Raw genomic sequence first — 21068 nt, 5'->3', positions numbered from 1 at the left:
CATGTATCCAGCGGCGGTTGGTGGGGTTGCATGGGTGGGGACCGCCTTGCTCTCCTGCTTCCCCAGTGCTGCTTAGCAAGAGGGGGAGACATGTGGGAACTTGGAGCGGGGACCATTCTGATGCTCCCACCACTGTGTCTGTACTGCCCCTTCCCTTCTTGGTAAGCGACAGCGTCTTGTGGCATTCAGAAGACGGGAGAGCAAAACCAGCCAACACTGCATATATCCACTAGCTAAGGAACAGGAATATTTTGTAGAGGTACATAGGAAACTGCCTGAGGCTGAGTCAGTATACTTCTTCATCTAGATCAGCTGCTCTGAGCTATAGAATCTCTTAGGCCGAGGAATTTTGCATTCCCTGCTGCCGTGGTCCCTTTTAACTGTGGCTGAACCTGGGACCCCCTAGCTGCAAACATGCGCTCTAGCAACCCTGAGCTCTGTTCCCGCTCCATGAAACCTAATTATTAAGCCAGGCTTGAACACTCTTTTTTTTACAGGTCATTTTGTAAAATTGCTTTTGGGGCAATTTCTCCATGATCCTTGAGAGAGGAAGTTTAGCATCTAAGTCAGAAGCTTAGCACTTTTCTGTCCACACCTCAGGTTTGCTTCTCAGTATAATGTAAACCAGACTTCTTCTTCTTCTTTTGGAGCTTGCTATTTTTATGGAAAATAAAAGTGTCTATCAAAAAAAGCCATCAGAGAAGCGATCAACTCTAACAGGGTTGCCAAACAAGTTAACTTAGCAATTACTGTCTTCAACTCAAAAATCTGTTTTCTGTGTTTCTGTGGGTTTTTTTTTTCTTTTAAAGAAAAAGAAGTCAACGAATTATTTAAAAGGACAAGTGATTTAAATGGCAGGTAGTATAAATGTTGCTGAGAAAGAAGCTTAGCCCTATTCGGAGAAGACCTCTTGAAATTAAGAAGAGATTTTGTTTCAGGCCTGAGCCCCTTTTGCGGTTGCAGCCCAAATACTTTCGGCCAGTGTTTTGGCACCCTCTCATAACTTTCTCAGTCAAGAGTTAAAATTCCTTATACATGCTGCGTTTTCCAAAGTTGCTCAGGAAGTGCTGCTCACACTACACAAAGGCTAAGGAAGCAACACACATAAAGCCACAGCTAAGTGCCTTAGACAAAAATAAGACAAGAATCAACAGCACAATAAACGCTGCAATCCTGTTACAGATTTTATACCTTTATGTCCAGTGACTTTGGGTACATACACACCACACGTTTAAAGCATGTGACATCCCTCAAAGAAACCTGTAGTTTAAGGGTGATAGGAATTACAGCTCGGTGAAGGGTAAACTACAGTTCCCAAGATCCTTTGGGAGGAAGCAGTATGTACTCAGCAGCTGGTCAGCATACCTGTCTTGGACCCCAATCCTAAAAATACATTTACTTGATCCCTTCCCAGGTGCAGTTCAAAGGACTGGCATTGACCTTTAAGGCTCTTCAACTTTCTCTGTATGAGCCTTCTAGTGCCATAAGAACATCTTCAGAGGGCCTCCTTTGGGTTTGGGGTGAGGAGAAGGGATGCTTGAAGGATCTGAAATTTGGGGGATCTAGCAACAGCTGACCTGCTGTGCACCTCCTGGACTAGAAGTTAGTTATCCACCTGCTTTCACACTTCACAAATGTTTTGACACAATTCTTAGCTGGCTAGTTCAAGTCCAGTTACCACAAGGAAGATGGGAGCAGCAACAAGAGCCTTGAAGTCGCCAATCCACAAAAGGCACCTAAAAAGCAGAGTGGACACAGATTGCCTGCACGCTGCTTTTTTGCACTAAGGTGAGATTATTGTATTTCTATTTAAATTACAGTAATTGTTTCTAAATCTGCACTTATACATATAAATCAACATGCAATTTTAATGCAAATTTGTGTCCTTTTTTTGGTCCTCTTGCCTGGTCTTCCTTTTTTTTTGCGGGGGGCGACAAGTTGCTGCTACCCTATTTGTTAACATTATATGATAATTAGCGTGCACATTTTCAAGCACATACAACTCTTAGGGCTGTACCCAATATTCTCTGTGCCCTGGAGCGAAGGCTCTTATGCTAGCAGATAGGTGAATTTTATTGTTGTGCAGCAGAGGAATGAAGCAGCTGCACTAGTGTGAATGGGTTGCACAACAGATTGCACAGTCTATCATGCAACGAAGTTGCCTGAAACCTGCTTATGCATTCTCACGCACAACAACGTTCCACTAGCACAAAACATTTCGCCAGTGGAAGTGTACCATTAAGAAGCTTAGCACTACATTGGATAAAATCGCCATGATATATCTGAATAGTCCTGCTTCTTCTCCAATGTCTGTTTCTACCTTGATTCTAGGATTACCCCTGAAAAACTTGAAATTAAATTTCGAATCAAAATTTTCCATTGTAAATGCAGCCAGTATTCAGCCATCTTTTCTTCCATACTGCCCCAGATCAAATTTGCTAGACATGTCTCTACCTTAACCCCTCCACTCTCCCATCTGATGATTTGCTTTTCAGAGTGCCTGTTCCACAGAAGTGCAATTTAGCTTTGAAACCACAAGGCTTGTTTACTGCTAACTATGTGAGATATTGTTTGCATTTACTGCTGCCTACTGAACTAGACCATCAGCCGATTGGGTTTTGTTCATTTCTCCTGTGAGGTTTCCTACAGTAATGATGAAAGCAAATGAATCTGCCGCACAGCAGAGAGTTGCCAAGTGGGGGAGAAATCAAGAAAGGCTCTTTTTCCCATGAAATAATAACTGGGGTGAGAGCAGACCAGAAGTGTGCAAGATGCTGGAAGTATAAGTAGGGGTGGGAAACCCTGTGAGTTTTGGTTTCTCTCCGATTCTAATTTTTCCAGTCTTATTGTCAGTTCTCTTTCACACCAGTTTGGAATGATGATGATAATAATAGCTGATTAAAAATTCATCATAATTTTAGTCCAAATTTCTCCTTACAAGTTTGTATGCAATTTTGTCGAAGAGGAAAAGGAGTATGGGGTTTGATATCCCGCTTTATCACTACCCTAAGGAGTCTCAAAGCGGCTAACAATCTCCTCCCCCCCCCCAACAATAGATAATCTTTTTGCAAAACAATTCCACACACCCCAATCTAATGCATTTTTGTATGTTAATTACACCAGCATATGCATTTCTATGCACGCTTTACCCCAGTATATGCATTTTTAGATACATTAATTGGCTTGCATTGCAAAATTTAGTGAAGTGGAAATCCCCCCCCCCAACAAAAAAACAACAACCCCGATGTGGAAATTTGGAGAGCCAAACTTAAGACGGGATAAACTAAGAAATTGGGAGAATAAAAAACTGGCAGATTCACTCACTCCTAGTCATGAAGCTTGAATCTGGTGAATCTTGAGCCAGTCACTGTCTCTTAGTCTAACTTACCTCACATAGCTGTGAGGATCAAATTAGAAGGGGGGGGGGAGAACTCAGTACGTCCCCTTGAACTTATTTGAGGAAAACTGGGATAGAAATAGCTGTGCAGAGCTGAAAAAAAAATGCCCCCAGAGCCCCTTCCAATTCCACTGTTGTGGCTGCTTGTTCTCTTGACCTCTTTCCTTTTGGGGCAATCTGCATGCCAGAGGAGAGACTTCTGAACAAGAGTGTGGCATTCGTATGGAGCCCCCGGTCATCTCACAGACTATTGACCCGTACACCACTTATCCACTGCCACCAACCAGATCCTCCCCGGTAAAATCACTTGAGCCTCAGTCAGGTTCTCAATTAGTAAAGGAGAGTGTATTTTATTTCAGACACAAACAAACTTTTACGGCATTCCAAACATTGTTGCTTTTTACTTTCTTAGTCTTATTTTCCTCTCTCTATCTCTTCTACCTCCCCTCATTCAAGAACCCACTGCCCTGTCTCTCTATTACCAACTGCCTACCAACTGCTTCTCCAACTGCCTTTCCCAACCAGCCAACCCACTAAAACCAACCAACTACCCACCAACAACTCCCAACAACAACTAACTCAAACCTCGGGCTAAGCCCTTTTATACACAGGTAGGCTCCGCCTCCGGCTTTCCTATTGGTCTATATTTTTAACCCTATCTCTCCCCCCCCGTTCAAACATTTTCTAAATGAACAGGCAAACGCCACAAAGACATTCTGACAACTAGCCCAGAGTAAAACAAAAAAAGCCAGCCAGGATGGCTTTTCCTTGTGTGGTTGGCAACTGCACACTCAGTACTGAGATTTAATGGTTTTCCTTACCCCCACAATCGTGACAGCAGGGTTCATAATAGATAAAACCCTGACCCTGGACAGAGAAGAGTGGGGGCAACCAGCCAAGTGCCCTACTTTGAAGCAAATTTAATTTGTATTGTTAATGCAGATATCATCTGCTAATAAATATCAAAGCGCGCAACGACATTTCTCAGTTCTAAACATTCCTACTTGAAGTTTCCTTTGTTTTCATAACAGGTTGACTGATGGACTGCAATCCTGCACAGGTCTACTCAGACGTAAGTCCCATTGATTTCATCAGGACTTGCTAACTCGTAAGTGTGTGCAGAACTGGAGTCTCACAGCTCTACCTAGAAAAAAGATTTTCTACCTTAAAAATGCAAAAAGGGGAAAAAAAACCATAGAGGCTGCATGTAGACAGAAACCTGCTTTTATTTCTTCCAGAAATGTGCATTGCAGGGAGCCTATAAAAGGAATGGTGTTTGAAAACAAATTTCCTCCAAGCGTAAAAGCACAGTAAAATATTACACACTGAACATTTTAAGGCTTACTAATTATTCTTAAAGCTTTGACTTCACTACCCCCTGAAAAAAACCAACTGTAGATGTTTGTAGGGTTTTATATAATGTTTTATACTTTCCCCATCCAGGAGCAACTTCAAGCCAAGTCAGAACCAGTGGTATCAACAGAGAGAATATTATTTTGTAAAAGCCTACATTTGGTCCTCAATTGCACTTATTTTTTGGAAGCCTGACCTGATATTCTTCTCATGGAAATATCTTGCTCATACTAAATAGAAGAAGGTAGTATATACAGAAGGTCCCGAAAGTAAACAAGTTGGTTTCTGTGGGAAGGAATCTTTGTGGATTATGGTCTAAAATCAGGAGAAGCAGAAGTGAAATCTGGGAAACCTTCATGAAGTGTCTGAGAACTCTAAAGACGTTTAGAGGAGTTATGTGCACAATTGAATATTAATGTATTTCCCCCTTTTTTGACCAGTAGGTGGCATGCCATACATTATAATATAATATATTATAATGCATTATAATATAATATAATTCCAATTTTCTACGTTAAGAACGTAAGAAATGGCTGTTGGATCAGGCCAATGTAGGGTTGCAATATGTCCAGATTTTTTTTAAAAAAGCTCAAAAATAATTTGCATTGAGATTTCAAAAAGAAAGAAAGAAGGAAGGAAGGAAAGAAAGAAAGCTAGCTCAACAGGGTAAAACTAATAAAAGCTCATCATGTTACCTCCTACTTGCATTTTCTCTAAACTATAAAGTTCCAAATGTTTATGTTTTGTGTATGTTGTGTAAAAAGTTTATGTTTTGTGTATGTTGTATTGCCTGAGAAGGGTTATGTGGGATGTAAAACACTGGAGCAGTCAATTACAACATTTCTAGAGTGTACATGTTATGACATGGGGAGGGATGTCTGTCCAGCCAGCTGGTAAACTTCCTGGGACAGACTTCCTCCGCATGTGACCAGAGGTGGGTGTGGCCTCACCTGTGCAGGTAATGATAAAAGCACAGGGCAGGGCAGCCATCTCTCTCTCTCTCTGCCATCTTCCTTCGAAGAAGCAACATCTAAAGATGCCCTCTTGGCTCCCAGCCAAGAGAGGAGAATCTAATACATAGAATCTAAATGTATTTTACCAAATGCTGTAACCTTTCTTCATGGCGGAGTTACTCCACCCCATTTTGACGTCCCTTTTCCGAACCTTTTCCAATTCTACAATATGCTTTTTGAGGTGAAGAAACCAAAACAATTATTTCAATTTAAAGCTTCTCCCTCTAGCTTTCTAGTTTCACTCTCTATTTCAGAGTTTAGATCTTCCCACACCTCCGATTCTAACAGCAATTGTAAAAAAAGAAAAGAAAACTCATGGATTTTTAAAATCAGATTCAGAGAGAGAGAGAGAGAGAGAGAGAGACGACGAAGCATTTGGATTCAGTGATAGAACGAAAGATCTCCTAACATTTTTTTCGAGTGTCATTGAAGAATGTTTACTGGTTATTTTATCTGTTATGGCCACAGGTCACTTAAAGATTGCTTACTATAATTAGTAGCAAAGCCTTTATTGTAAACAATAAGGGAAATCTTTCATTTCAATGCATTAATAATAATAAAAATTTAAAATCCTGAGGAAAAGCCCCACATTAAGTGGAAAATTTTGGGGCATGAATGGCTTTGTAAGAAATTATTTAGTTGATCATGGGTGAGTTTATGAGATGGAAGGTTGCAGCTGTTTCCCAGACAGTTTCTTCAAAACAAAGCTTTCATTCGAATTTAGTAATCTTAGCAAATGAACAGCAGGGGGTGCTGTTGTGAAAGTCCGCAGTTCCTCCCATGTCCAGTTCAATAAACGATGTGGGGAGAGATAATTAAACCAAACATCTATAGCTGATGTGTGGCAAGTTCTCCTCATCCCCACTTGGCAGAATGATGTGAGCTGTGATCAAAGGTCTGCCTGACTATATGGATGCTCAGAGTGGGGTGGGGGGCGAAGGAAGGCATGAAAATGCTGCCCACCTCAACAGGAACTGAAGGAGGCATGGAAAGCACCAGGGGGACACTGGTGGGGGGCAGGCATGACCCCCCCTCTCCCACACATTGAGTGTGAGCATCTGAACATGACGACAGAGCACCAAGATGAGAAAACTCACTTGGGGCAGTGTATCTGTCCACCTCGGTGCTGTGCTACTAGCCCTTTCCTGTCAATAGTAGAGTAACGCCAGTCGTCATAAATTAAGAATAGGGTTATTGGAAAGGGTGGGAGATGGTGGAAGAAGACGGGAAGCGGGGCTGCATCGTGCACATGCGGAGGAGGCTCCTTCTTCCTAATCAAGCCTCCTAATTTAGCGGCGCCACTCCCTGCCACCCACGCAGGGGCTCCCATCCCGGCCCCCGCTGTCCAGGATTTTGGGAGTCCTCATAAGGGAGCAAGAGACGTGGGTGGCACTGTGGGTTAAACCACAGAGCCTAGGACTTGCCGATCAGAAGGTCGGTGGTTCGAATCCCCGCGATGGGGTGAGCTCCCGTTGCTCGGTCCCAGCTCCTGCCAACCTAGCAGTTCGAAAGCACATCGAAGTGCAAGTAGATAAATAGGTACCACTCTGGTGGGAAGGTAAACGGTGTTTCTGTGCACTGCTCTGGTTTGTCAGAAGCGGCTTAGTCGTGCTGGCCACTGTACACTGGCTCCCTTGGCCAATAAAGCGAGACGAGTGCCACAACCCCAGAGTCATTCGCGACTGGACCTAACGGTCAGGGGTACCTTTATATAAGGGAGCCGGTCCTGGAGGAAGAACTGTGAGGGGAGAGACTTCGTCAGGCAAGGCCTCCTTCCACCTGCCTTGCCCCACCCTCTAGTCTCTGCTTCTCAATTTGTATTGTATTATTTTATGTACTGTGGCTTGCCGTTGTGTTACTGATCATAGTTTAGAAATCATTTATTGGAACGGTTGAGTGGATTTCTGTTTAACTTTTATATGTTATTATTATTTAATACTATTCTAATGATTGTTGAATGTTACTTTTTTGATGTAGGTTGCCTATTTTAAAGTTTTATTATCACATTTTTCTACTGCATTAGATTGTTATAAGATGTACATTTTTTGTTTCTTCAGCTTGTAAACCGCCTTGAGTATTGTAAAATAGAAAGACGGTATACAAATTAAAAAAATGGAAAAAAAGAGAAATGAATCAGGTACTGCTGTGCTTGCCAATGGGCAAAAAGCTTGGTTGCTGAAAATAAGGTGTTTTCACAGGACAGTGGTACCTCGGGTTACAGACGCTTCAGGTTACATACGCTTCAGGTTACAGACTCCACTAACCCAGAAATATTACCTCGGGTTAAGTACTTTGCTTCAGGATGAGAACAGAAATCGTGCTCCGGCGGCGCGGCAGCAGCAGGAGGCCCCGTTAGCTAAAGTGGTGCTTCAGGTTAAGAACAGTTTCAGGTTAAGAACGGACCTCTGGAACGAATTAAGTACTTAACCTGAGGTACCACTGTACAGTGGTACCTAGGGTTACATAAGCTTCAGGTTACAGACTCTGCTAACCCAGAAATAGTACCTCAGGTTAAGAACTTTGCTTCAGGATGAGAACAGAAATCGCGCGGTGGCAGCAGCAGGAGGCCCCATTAGCTTAAGTGGTACCTCAGGTTAAGAACAGTTTCAGGTTAAGAACAGACCTCCAGAACGAATTAAGTACTTAACCCGAGGTACCACTGTATTGGTGAACACAGTTCCATGTAGATGTTACTGTGTTTTGGTGGAATCCAGGGTTTGCCTATACTTTAGACTCCTTTGGCCTGGTCAGAGTGAGAATGTTTTGGCTTTGTATGCATGTCTTTTGCCAACACTTCTCACTCTGTCCCTTTTCTCCCCCCTTCTTGGCCTGCTGCAAGTAGCCAGGAAGTCTTCAGTTAACCATAGCTCTCCATTACTGGAAGCTGTGGTTACCAGGTTTGGAACAAACCAGGATCTTAAAACCAGGTTTGAAGTTAGACCAATTTCTGGCTTGTTCCAAACCAAGTAGAGAGCCAGTGTGGTGTAGTGCTTAAGAGCAGTATATTTGTATCTGGTGAACCGGGTTCGCTTCCCCGCTCTTCCACATGCAGCTGCTGGGTGACCTTGGGCCAGTCACACTTCTCTGAAGTCTCTCAGCCCCACTCACCTCACAGAGTGTTTGTTGTGGGGGAGGAAGGGAAAGGAGAATGTGAGCCGCTTTGAGACTCCTTCGGGTAGTGATAAAGCAGGATATCAAATCCAAACCCTTCTAGTACAGTGGTACCTCGGGTTACATACGCTTCAGGTTACATACGCTTCAGGTTACAGAATCTGCTAACCCAGAAATAGTACCTCGGGTTAAGAACTTTGCTTCAGGATGAGAATAGAAATTGTGCTCCTGTGGCACGGCAACAGCGGGAGGCCCCATAAGCTAAAGTGGTGCTTCAGGTTAAGAACAGACCTCCGGAATGAATTATGTACGTAACCAGAGGTACCACTATAACTGCAGTTGGGACTTAATGGTAATTGTGGTTAACTGAAGATTTCTGGAATTAGCCGCCGAATGCTTGGGAAGGTAAGTTGTTGAATGGGCTGGCGTAAGGTTTGATTCTACCTTGCTCATTAATTAATTTTTATCTTGTTCATTGATCAGAACACACTCCGTGTTGTCCACAACTCTTGGAAGTTACCAGTATAAGCAAGCCTTAACAACTAGGTTGTTGTAACAATAATCCTATGTAAACCACTCTGAGCTCCTTGGAGAAAGGGCAGAGCACAATTGTAATAAATAAATGACACAAGTGGTCTCTACAGTAAACACTGTGCACATGCCAAGCAAATGCTTAATTGCTGATGGGAGTGGGGAACCTCTGCCAGTGCAAGAATCACAGCTTGTGTATTAAAAATGAACAGCGCCCAAATCTGTTGGGAAAACAGTCTTTCCAGCAATTCCCCCGCCCCTTGTTTGCTTTCAGCAGTAATTCTTCAGTTGCCACAATTTATTTCATACACTGAGGAATCTCCCTTCAAAGTGGCCAAAAGAGGCGTGATTAGAGCTGACTTAACAATTATTTTAAAGGCACAAAACGTTTAGGAAGCTTGTGAACTGGGAGTGTTGTTAAATTTGGGTATGCAAGCTGTGCCGCTGGACTAGAACTCCCAACAACCCTTTAGCAACATGGCCCATGGTAAAAAGACAAAAGCCATGTGGCGTAGCCATTCCTGCTACCATTTCCCCCTGCCCCAGTGTTTCCAAAAATATCCCACATTGGAATAATCTGGGTCTATGGGAATAATCTGGGTGATGCATGAAATTACAGTCATTTCTGGTCAAAAGAGAAAGCTGCTTTTCTCTTAATAGATTAATCTGGATCATAGCTGTCAAGCGTCCCTTATTTGGAGGGACAGTCCCTTATCCCAGCGTTGTGTCCTGCTGCTGTCCCTTATTGATGATGTCCCTTAAATTTCCCGGGTTTCAAAGGAAGTAGCTCCTCTCCCTCCTCCCTGCCGGCCAGGGAGGAGAGAGGCTCTGACTGTGTTGCTTGGCTGCCCGGCCCGCCCCCCTCCGGCCTCCTCTCACCAGCCTCGGCCCCCGGGAGCCCCTCCCCACTGGGACTGGTGGGAGCCTTGGGCCCTTCCGCCACCATCCTCCTTGTGGCCGCCGAACTGAGCGTCTCTGCCTGGGGCCTCCCCTCTGCCCGTCATCGCCACTCCCGCTAGGCCGTACTGCAGCTGTGCCGCCAAAGGACCCGAATGAGATGGGTAGCCTGGCATGGTCTATGAATTGCTGAGGAGCCTTGAGAGGAGAGCGAGGGCAACCATAGAGAAAGCAGTTCAGAGAGAGGAGGAAGAGGAGGAGGCGGAAGCGCAGGCAGATGTTTCAAGGGCTACAAGGGAAGGACCGCTAGCGCTTCTCCCATAGATTTGTAGTGGTAGACTAGCATAGATGGTCTGATCTGCGGGTTTACTACGGCGCTATTCCCCCCCCTCCTCCCGCCCCACCTGATGGAACTGAGAGCTGCAGATGGAGCACGAGAGAAAAGATACAGAACTGCAGAGGCATCTTCATAGCTTGGACTTCGTTTTGCGCAAAAAGCAGTTGCTGCTTGTAGTTATTTAATTGCAGTGTTTCATCGGCTGGTGTCTTGAGCAGCAACCTCTGGAAACGAAGGGCTAAAAACCGGCGCTGCTCTCCAAAATTATCTGGTCACTTTTAACTGGTTGACTAAAATCCCTTATTTTGGCTGCTGGTCCCTTATTTTCAAGGCTGCTGGTCCCTTATTTTAAAATCTGTAAGTTGACAGCTATGATCTGGATTTTACTTCCCCAGATGTCAGAACTGAAATTAAACAAAAACTTTGTAAATAAAAAAAGAAAGGGAAGCAGAGTGAGGGGCAGTGCCAGTCAGTTTTCATATAATGAAGCCCTCAAATAGCATACTCAGCTATTAAAAACATTCTCAAGCAGAAAGCCCTTTGTGCCAAAGGCAAAATGATACTAAGAAGGCTAAGACCGAGAACACTAACAATATTTTAACACTGACTGTGTGGCTTAAGGCAGTTGAATGTGAGGTGCTCGTTGCTCCTGTACAAATGGTTGCCAAACTAGAGCTGGAAAACATGACTTCACCACAGCAATACCCTTGGTACGGACGGGGAACAACTGAGCTGCAGGTCCCAATATCCGTCGGTCTGGCGCCACTATTTTTAAAAGCTATTTCTAGAACTATTTGCATCCATATATTTCTATCGTTATTTTTGGTCTTCTAGATGTAGACTTTCTCTCCCTCCCCTCTCCCCCTTTTTTCTGGTAGCAGTGCAAGGAAAAATGTGTGTGTGTGCGTGTCCCACCAAAGAAATGGAAATGGCACCGCCTATTCATTTTAACAATTTGTTTTCAATCGTTCGGAGCTCTGATCCTTTCCAAGTATACGAGTAAGAAATGGGTTTGTATGCACACTTGCTGACTTTGATTAAGCACAACGCACAGCGCTGGCCTATCCCAACAGTTGGCAACTAGTCATTTTCTGTATGCTTGTGTGATGTTTGAGGATGAAGGGAGACAGGCCAAGTCCTTTGCTCAGGTCCCCAGGGCTCTATCTAGGTTCCAAGGCCTACCCCTACTACGCCTCCATCACTTCCTGGTTGCCCTGGTAACAGAGGCAGCCTTTGGCAATCTCCTGTTTGGAGAATGGGGTAGGGGTGGGAATCAATGAAGTCCTGCCTGGTTAACGGCCGGCTCACTTAGGCCCCATGTATCAATGGCTGCTAAACCTGATGCATATGTTCTATCTCCGCTGTCAGAGGCAGTATGTTTCTGAATAATGACAGGAGGGGAGAGTGTTATTGCGCCTAGTATGTGGTTGATCACTGGGGGTCTGGCTGGTCACTGTGAAAACAGGATGCTCAGTGATACAGACCAGATTGGCTTCCTCATCCATATACAGTGGTACCTCAGGTTACATACGCTTCAGGTTACATACACTTCAGGTTGCAGACTCCGCTAACCCAGAAATACCGTATTTTTTGCTCTATAAGACTCACTTTTTCCCTCCTAAAAAGTAAGGGGAAATGTGTGTGCGTCTTATGGAGCGAATGCAGGCTGCACAACTATCCCAGAAGCCAGAACAGGAAGAGGGGTCGCTGCTTTCGCTGCGCAGCGATCCCTCTTGCTCTTCTGGCTTCTGAGATTCCGAATTTTTTTTCTCTTGTTTTCCTCCTCCAAAAACTAGGTGCGTCTTATGGTCTGGTGCGTCTTATAGAGCGAAAAATACCTCAGGCTAAGAACTTTGCTTCAGGATGAGAACAGAAATCGTGCTCCGGTGGCGCAGGGGCAGCGGGAGACCCCATTAGCTAAAGTGGTGCTTCAGGTTAAGAACAGTTTCAGGTTAAGAACAGACCTCTGGAACAAATTAAGTACTTAACCCGAGGTACCACTGTACCCTCCAAAATAGGGACATCCTATTCCATCATCACCATCATCAACACCACCTTCTTCTTCTTCTTCTTCTTCTTCTTCTTCTTCTTCTTCCCCTGCCCATCTGTCTGGTTTGCCCCAGCCAGTCTGGGCAGCATCCAGCATATATAAATACACAATAAAGCATTAAACATTAAATAACCGCCCTATACAGATGTCTTATTTCCTTGGCTCTGCACAGGCCCTCATCATAGTGGAAGTCTTCTTCCAGCTGGGAGGTGAGGGAGGGGTCCGCCTTGGGTGTCAGGTCAGAGACCCTGACTCTTCTGCGGAAGAGGAGACAAGCAGGGCTCTCGTCTCCAGCCTCATGATTTGATTTGGGGTCTCCTCTTGGGGTTCAGTGTTTGAACAGGGGAAGGAAGAAGGCATGTATTTCTCCCGTCACATAACAGATGGATGAACACTTTGAGGACCATGTGTATTTTGCTGTCTGCTTCTATGGCATTTTTGCATTTTAAATCTTTGGAGGCTCTTTTCAGGCTCTTTGGGAAAAGCAGTTAATAAATGTAATTAATCATAGTGAGGATGATGATACAGTGGTACCTCAGGTTACATACGCTTCAGGTTACATACGCTTCAGCTTACGGACTCCGCTAACCCAGAAATAGTACTTCAGGTTAAGAACTTTGCTTCAGGATGAGAACAGAAATCGTGCTCCGGCGGCGCGGCAGCCCCATTAGCTAAAGTGGTGCTTCAGGTTAAGAACAGTTTCAGGTTAAGAATGGACCTCCAGAATGAATAAAGTACAGTGGTACCTCGCAAGACGAAAAACGCGCAAGACGAAAGAGTTTTCCGTTTTTTTAGTCATTCCGCAAGACGAATTTCCCTATGGGCTTGCTTCACAAGACGAAACGTCTTGCGAGTTCTTGCGAGTTTGTTTCCTTTTTCTTAAAGCCGCTAAGCCGTTAATAGCCGCTAAGCCATTAATTAGCTAATTAATTAATTAGCTAAGCCGCTAATAGCCGTGCTTCGCAAGACAAAAAAACCGCAAGATGAAGAGACTTGCGGAACGGATTAATTTCGTCTTGCGAGGCACCACTGCACTTAACCGAAGGTACCACTGTATACAAATAAATACCGTACATGCTGCCATACATGCTCTGGCTGTTGCAGCTCCTCACAGGGGAGGGGCGCACTGAGGGGAAACTAATTCAAGACCCTGGAAATGTACCTGAGGAAGAAATCACCCAAGGGTGCAAGGTGGGAGCCCTGGGGTGTGTATTTTAGGGTTGAGTGAAAAATGAGCAGAAGAATGGCTGCTCTCTGGCTGCTGACTGCTCCAAGTGGCTGGGCTTTCAGCTTTCAAGAAACTCACCTGGCCTCCTAGGAAACAAAACATTCCCTAGGATTCCACAGCTGCTTGTGAGGTCAGAGCCTGGCCCAGGACTGGAGCCAATGGGCTCTGGGCTCCAGGAACACTCTCTCTGCCAGGCCCATGGCACCTAGGCAACTTCAGGCAGCTGCCAAGCGTCTAGCCCACCCCTGCATTGACCCCCAAGCAGAAGGCTCAGGCAGCTGGATCTAGGCTCCGAGTTCCCCCAACCCTTCCAACTTTGCACCCCTCTGGAGAATTGAAGGGAATAAGGCAGGCCGTGACTGTGGTCCAATATCTGGCACCTCCTTTAAACCCACCTGTTTGCCCAGGAGTTGGTTGGCTCGTGGTCCATCATTTGGTCATGGTGTATCATATGTTCCAGTGGGCTGAATGTTCTTTTAAAAAATCCCCCCCCTTCATTGTACAGTGGTACCTCGGGTTACAGACGCTTCAGGTTACAGACTCCACTAACCCAGAAATAGTACCTCGGGTTAAGAACTTTGCTTCAGGACGAGAAAATAAATTATGCTTATTTGTGGGTGCGGCTTATATTCGGACCAATTCGGTAATAAGCCTAATACTTTTTGTCTCCTTACTTGCATCTTGTTGGCTACCAACCACAGGCATATTCTGCAACCGGGAGTCCTTGCAGAACTCTTAAGATAGTTATAAGAATGGGCAGTATCCATTATTGCAGTTCGTTGCCATCTGGACAAACCAGAGCCTCAAAAATCATGAATGGGGGGATGGGAGGGACACTGAGCAGACAGAGAAGGATAGCTGGGCAGCTGAGTTCCTGAGAAACAAAACAGCTGGCTGTGAAGCCAATACTTTTAAGATCGTCTGCAGCTCTAGGGGCTGTTAAACAACGTGGTTAGCCACAGATTGTCTTATGGAAACAAGTTTGTGTGTGTGTGAGAGAGAGAGAGTTAGTCTGAGAGAGAGACAGAGAGAGATTTTAGTGGATGGGATTGGAAAGGAACAGGGTGCATAAGGGAGACATGCCTAATAAAAATACATGCTCCACGATTAATGTTCTGTTGCTTTTTACTAGTAACCTCTTTCCCCTTTTCTTTAAAATACTCTCCAAGACTTCAGATGAACTTTTCAGCACAGCATTATGGGGAGGGAAAGAAGGTGGTGGTAGTAGTTTTGGTGCTTATTTTTCTCCTTACCTTTTACTGGACATTGCAATGTAACGCTCGCTCCTGTTCTTGCCAGAATTGTACCTCCAACAGTTGCAGAAAAGTTCCGAAGCTCAACATTTGTGATGTTTGTTACAGAAAACTGTATGGTGGGAGCCTCTGCAAAAGACAGAATAGGGTGAGGGGAGTGAGAAGAAACAATCATTAACTAGTCTGAGAATTCGGACTCTTAGTCACACTCAGGTGTGACCAAGAAACAATGTAATAAGGGAGGGGCTATGCAGATGGGAGCTCTACACTGGTGGGAGTTGGGGACGCAAGTGGCGAGGGGACACAGGTGGCGCTGTGGTCTAAACCACAGAGCCTAGGGCTGGCTGATTGGAAGGTCGGCAGTTTGAATCCCCACGACAGGGTGAGCTCCCCTTGTTCAGTCCCTGCTCCTGTCCACCTAGAATGCGAAAGCAGGTCAAGTGAAAGTAGATAAATAGGTACCGCTCCAGCGGGAAGGTAAACGGTGTTTCCGTGCGCTGCTCTGGTTTCGCCAGAAGTGGCTTAGTCATGCTGGCCACATGACCCGGAAGCTGTCTGCAGACAAATGCTGGCTCCCTCGGCCTATAGAGCGAGATGAGCATGCAACCCCAGAGTCGTCTGCGACTGGACCTAACAGTCAGGGGTACCTTTACCTTTACCTTTATGCAGATGGGAGCTCTACACTGGTGGGAGTTGCCCATGTCTTACTTTGCTCTTCCTCATTACTACCATTTCTTCATTACCCCTTACCTGTTAGTCTTAATCCCCATCAGTTACCTCTCTCAGCAGTCATGTTTACCTATCCAAGTAAACTCCATTTACCTGTTCTGGCCCCTGTGAGCTAGTTTTTTAAATCATTCAATTTATGTATCATTTCACATGGCCAGAGGAGTTCCAAAACAATTAACAGGGACAATAACATGCAAATATACTGTGGAAACACATTAAAATAAAAGAAATATATGGAAAGTTGAAAAATGTTTTTATATATTCTAAATGCTTTGAAATGTTTTGAGTTGGATTTTAAAATGTTTTGAAACACTTTAAGCATGTTTTGTTTGTTTTAAATTGAATTGTTTTTAACCTTCTGATGTTCGTTGCCCAGGGCATTGTTGGAAGGAAGGGCAGGATATATATGGCAGGATATATATATATCACCAACAACATTAAAAATGCCATTTATTAGTTCAGACCATTAGTTCTGTTCAAATGTCCAAGAGAATAAAAACATCTTCAACCGGCCTTTTGCATGAAATAAAAACAAAAAAACAAATAAATACATGTTGTTTGGGAGGGGAAACAGAAAAAGAAATGGGACAATTGTTCATGGTAAAGAAAGTGGGAAAGCAATTAAATTAAATGCTACCTGAATAAAACAGAGCAGAAGATTCTGTGTCAGAACCAAAGTCATTCTCCACCATGCAGCGATACACACCCATTTCTTTCCTGGTGGGGTTCAAAATTTGGATTTTCCCACTGTCTTCCAAAACAACTCTGCAGAAGGTTTAAGGAATAGACGAGATTTAACTAGAGACGAGCAAAATTCATTTCATTCAACACTGGTCTGCTTTGCATTTCACACTAAGCCAAACTCCCAGGTCATTCTGCTGCTGCACCCAAGGTGTATCCTATAGTTTATACCTAGCTCATGGTTTGCCCAGGTCATTAGTAGGGGCATCCAACAAGCATTCATATGGCTGAGGTTCACTTATTTCTCCTAGCATCAAAATGGAAATCAATCCAATTGTGGTTGTTTTCTGTCCACAATCAATATGAATTTGATCATGGGGTGGGATAATGTAACAACAATGTAACTTATGTTATTAGTTGCATGTGAGTTATGTAATTTTGCTGCAGCAGGCAGTGAGATGAGCGACATAGTTCTGGGTGGAAGATGAACTGCGGCAGAATAGAAGCAGCACTGCATGGGATAAAGGCATGGCAGAATGAAAAACGATGCCTCTTTACATCCTTAAGTCATTGAAGAACAACAGTGGGGCAAGTCTGCATTGTGGGCTTCTCATAGGCATCTAGTTGCCTACTGTGGGAAACAGGATGCTGAGCTAAGTAGGCCTTTGGCATGATCCAGAAAGTATGAAACAGACCAGTATCAAGCTCAAGGAGAACACATGCTTTGTCTTCTGTATGCATCCTGTTCCCCTACAGTCAAATCTTCCTGGGCTTCTCTTTTCTAACTCTACATCAGCCAAAAAGCACCAACTAGGTTTGCATTTCTTCACAATTCTGAGGTTCATGAATATCATACTCTGTTGAGTAAACAACAGGTCAAATTAATCTCCCATTCCCACTATCTTTAGCCGTGTGCCATTAACAGGGCTGGGTTTGAAGTGGACTCTAATTTTGAAAATGTCGATGGCTACCTTTGATGCCCAAAATGAATGCTAATGCAGTAAAATGAGTAAGGAGGAGGGATTTTCACAGCTGATTCCGTTTTTATATTGTAATTATTTGACAGTGATATCACATGACTCACTGAGAACAACCACAAAAAGCATGGATTCCCTTTTACTTACTTCTCAAAGGACTTTAACTCCATTCCATCTTTCGTCCATGTATACTTAGGGTTGCTAACACCAACAGTTTCACAAAGCAAATGTATAACGCGGGTGTCCTTTGTCAAAAAGACCGTACTCCCAATATGTACAGTTTCCGTTCTGTTCCAAAGAGTCTTGGGCCCTTCTTTGCGCCTCACAATAACTGGAGCTTTTTGGCTCATCGTCGATGCATTGTCTTGGGGTTTTGTGCTGAGATTATCAGGCACGTCTGCAGATTTGCCAGGTTTCCTGGAAGGCGACGTTTTGCCTTGAGGTTCCTTCTGCTTATCAGAAGCAGAATGCGGTGGTTTGGACAACTCGGCAATCAACTGGTAGACGAGCTGGGAAGCCAGTTCATCATTGACCTCTCCAGCCTCGACAAGGTGACTCAAATTCTTTATCAGCTCCTCAAAATGTACTGTATCCATACTGTAGGCACCGGGGAGAACCACCGCCTCCAGCCGCTTATTTTTGAATTTACGAGAGCCACGCTCTTCCGCTGAATTTCTCGTGCGAGTTTCCAGGTGTCGCAGAAAAGGCTGGTCGTTCACCTGCCCATCGCCCAGATACTGCTCGCTCTTCTGGCTCCACAGTTGCCACATCTGACTCATTTTGTGCCACTTCGCTCCAAAGCTGTTGGCCTCGTTGCGCTCTGTGCTGCTGCTCTCACCGGTGTGCTTACCAAAAGCGGGCGGTTCTATCAGCTTGTTGTCTGTGCCGATGAGCTTAAGGACAAACGTCTCCTGTGCTGAGCCTGCAATACACTTGTACACCCCGATATCCGAAGCCTCAAGACTGTTGACCTTGAGCGACCCCGATTTAGTGACGCCAAGTCGCTTAGAGATCTGGAGGTGCTGCCCGTCTTTCTCCCATTGGATAAGCGACTTTTGGAACCTCCGGACGGGGCACTTAATGACAACAGATGTTTTCGGAAGCAGGTAAGCTCGGCTTCCGATGGTAAAATTTATGCGCTTCTCTTGCCTTGTTTGTATGTAGACTCTGTGGATGCTGAGGATCTGTGGTCCAAGGGAAGCATATTTCCCAAAAAGTTTAGGTTTCATCTCTGAAATGATAAAGTCATAGTGGGGTGACACATTTGCCCAGTTTCTTTCCCATCGATGTTTGTTTCATTTCTGCAAAACTCATTTACTCAGAAGTGCTTCCAGTCATTGTTTGTCTGAACAGAATATTGAACTTGGTAGATCAATATCCTAATCCCCAGCAAACTTACCGTATTTTTCCGTGTATAAGACGAGGTCCCCCCCCCCAAGTCTAAAATTGAGGGTAGTCTTATACAAGGAATGTTGCAATTAAATACAGTGGTACCTCGGGTTACAGACGCTTCAGGTTACAGACTCCGCTAACCCAGAAATAGTACCTCGGGTTAAGAACTTTGCTTCAGGATGAGAACAGAAATCATGCTCCAGCGGTGCAGCAGCAGGAGGCCCCATTAGCTAAAGTGGAGCTTCAGGTTAAGAACAGTTTCAGGTTAAGAACGGACCTCCAGAACAAATTAAGTACTTAACCCGAGGTACCACTATACAAATAAATACCGTACATGCTGCCATACATGCTCTGGCTGTTGCAGCTCCTCACAGGGGAGGGGCGCACTGAGGGGCCTCCAGAGTCTGCCTGCCCCCTCCCACTCAGCTGCCCTACAGAATGCAGTTCACTCCCCTGGATGTTTGAGAGTGGAGCAGAAAAAAAATTATTTGACTTCTACAGTTCTCGGCCTTCGGGGACATGCTCTCGTTCACACTCTCCCTCATGCTCAGCTGCCTGGCTCCGCTGCCACTCCAGTTGGCCGAGGGGATCGAAGTCATCTCCCCCCTCCATGCCTTGCCCAGCAGAGAAACTGCAGGCCTTGCCACCCCTCCTGGGCAACAGCACGCCACCCGCCCGCAACTCCCGAGCCTCCCCCGATCTCCTGCCCTCTTCCCCCTTCGTTTTGACAGATCGGGGGAGGCAGCGAGCCATATGTTTCCACCCATCACCCGTCCCTAGAAAACCGTGAGGGGTGGGAAGACAGTTCTTCTAGCTGTAGGGCGGCTGAGTGGGAGGGGGCAGCCAGACTATGGAGGCCCCGCAGTGCGCCCCTCCCCTCCCTGCAAGGAGCTCAGTGATGGCACCCAGGGCAGGCTGACAGGAGCAGCCGCCATTACACAGCTTGTCTCGCTGTTTGATGTTTAAAATATTTATTTCTTAATTTTGGGCTCAAAAAATAGGGGTCGCCTTATACATGGGGGCGTCTTATAGATGGAAAAATACGGTACTTAGAATCCAGTCTCACTAATTTCCATGAGACTTCCTTCTAAGTGAGAATTCCACCATTAGACTCAAATATCAGTTCACATCTGGACTATCTGAAGATCTTAGTATATTCATCTGTGATTTGGGTAAAAAACAGTAACATGTGTAGAAAGCTAGCTTTCTTCATACAGGGAGTTTTAAAACAGCAGCAACAGCATGGAAGCACATTAGGAAACACTGTGCCCCCACATGCCTTCTGAATTGAGGATTTCCTCTTTCCCCTCTATTTCATAAAGCCACCAGTGTGTTCTGTGACATCAGCAGCTATTAAATACTTGCCTTCATCTCAGACCTATTTGCATGCTCAGCAACCAACACAACTCAGACCAAGTTTTCCATGCTTAACAGACTTGGAAATAAAGGACCTAATATGAACATGGGCATGCAGTGATGAGTAATAACCAGCACAGTTACCTGCCAGAAATGAAAGTGGGGGACAGTTCAGAATGTGGGAAGAAAGAGATGAAAATGAGCACTCTAACAGAGAGACAGAGAGGGAAGCAAGGAGCCAAAGCATGCAAAGGTAGGCAAAGCATTCTGGGAAAGGAAACTGGGACTCACTTCCCCTCACCCACTCATCTGCTGTATACTTTATTGCCACATTTCCACATGCATTCCCACTATTGACTGGGAATCTCTCTGGTGCATTAATGTCTTGGCTGGTCAGTTATGGCCAGTGAGGACAACAGCTGATTTAAGACCTGTGTATTCATCAAGCCGCAGTCAGCTGTTTCATTTCTGCACAAGAAATAAATTGCCTCGGGTTCTGAGTTTATTGAAAGACGTGCACTTTATCATAATAACGATGCAGTTCAAAATATTTGTCTCAATGGAAATGCTCCAGCATTTAAATTGTCCCCATTTCCATTTCCAAAAGTCCAGAATGCATGGAGAGCAAGTGTGACTTAAAAATTAAAACATGTTTTAGCTGTCCTGGGCTTACTCCAAACTATTCCAACCAAGTATCAATGCGATACATAGCTATGAATATGCACGAAAGCATCGAAACAGCAAAGCTGCTCGGTCATTCTCC

The 21068-nt window shown here is 44.8% G+C and overlaps 1 protein-coding gene and 1 long non-coding RNA gene across 4 annotated transcripts in view; one reads left to right on the top strand and one right to left on the bottom strand.

The window, feature by feature from the left end:
• Nucleotides 1–21068, bottom strand: part of ADAMTSL3 (ADAMTS like 3) — a 285673-nt gene that overhangs the window by 28405 nt on the left and 236200 nt on the right. For all 3 annotated transcript variants that reach the window (XR_014213399.1, XM_082198243.1, XM_082198244.1), the window contains 3 exons: nt 17705–18788; nt 16537–16664; nt 15171–15299 (listed from right to left, as the gene is read on the bottom strand). Coding sequence is in view for 2 of the 3 variants with exons in the window: in XM_082198243.1 (XP_082054369.1) it covers nt 15171–15299; nt 16537–16664; nt 17705–18788 (1341 nt within the window). In the remaining variant the exon portion in view is untranslated. The remainder of the gene's footprint in view (nt 1–15170; nt 15300–16536; nt 16665–17704; nt 18789–21068) is intronic.
• LOC309518623 lies at nt 14–800 on the top strand. The gene is made up of 2 exons (XR_014213566.1): nt 14–161; nt 498–800. It is a non-coding gene; the product is annotated as an uncharacterized lncRNA (long non-coding RNA).

This window comes from Podarcis vaucheri, assembly GCF_965113315.1.
Source record: "Podarcis vaucheri genome assembly, chromosome: 14".
NCBI lineage: Eukaryota > Metazoa > Chordata > Lepidosauria > Squamata > Lacertidae > Podarcis > Podarcis vaucheri.
This window is presented reverse-complemented; position numbering and strand designations above follow the sequence as displayed.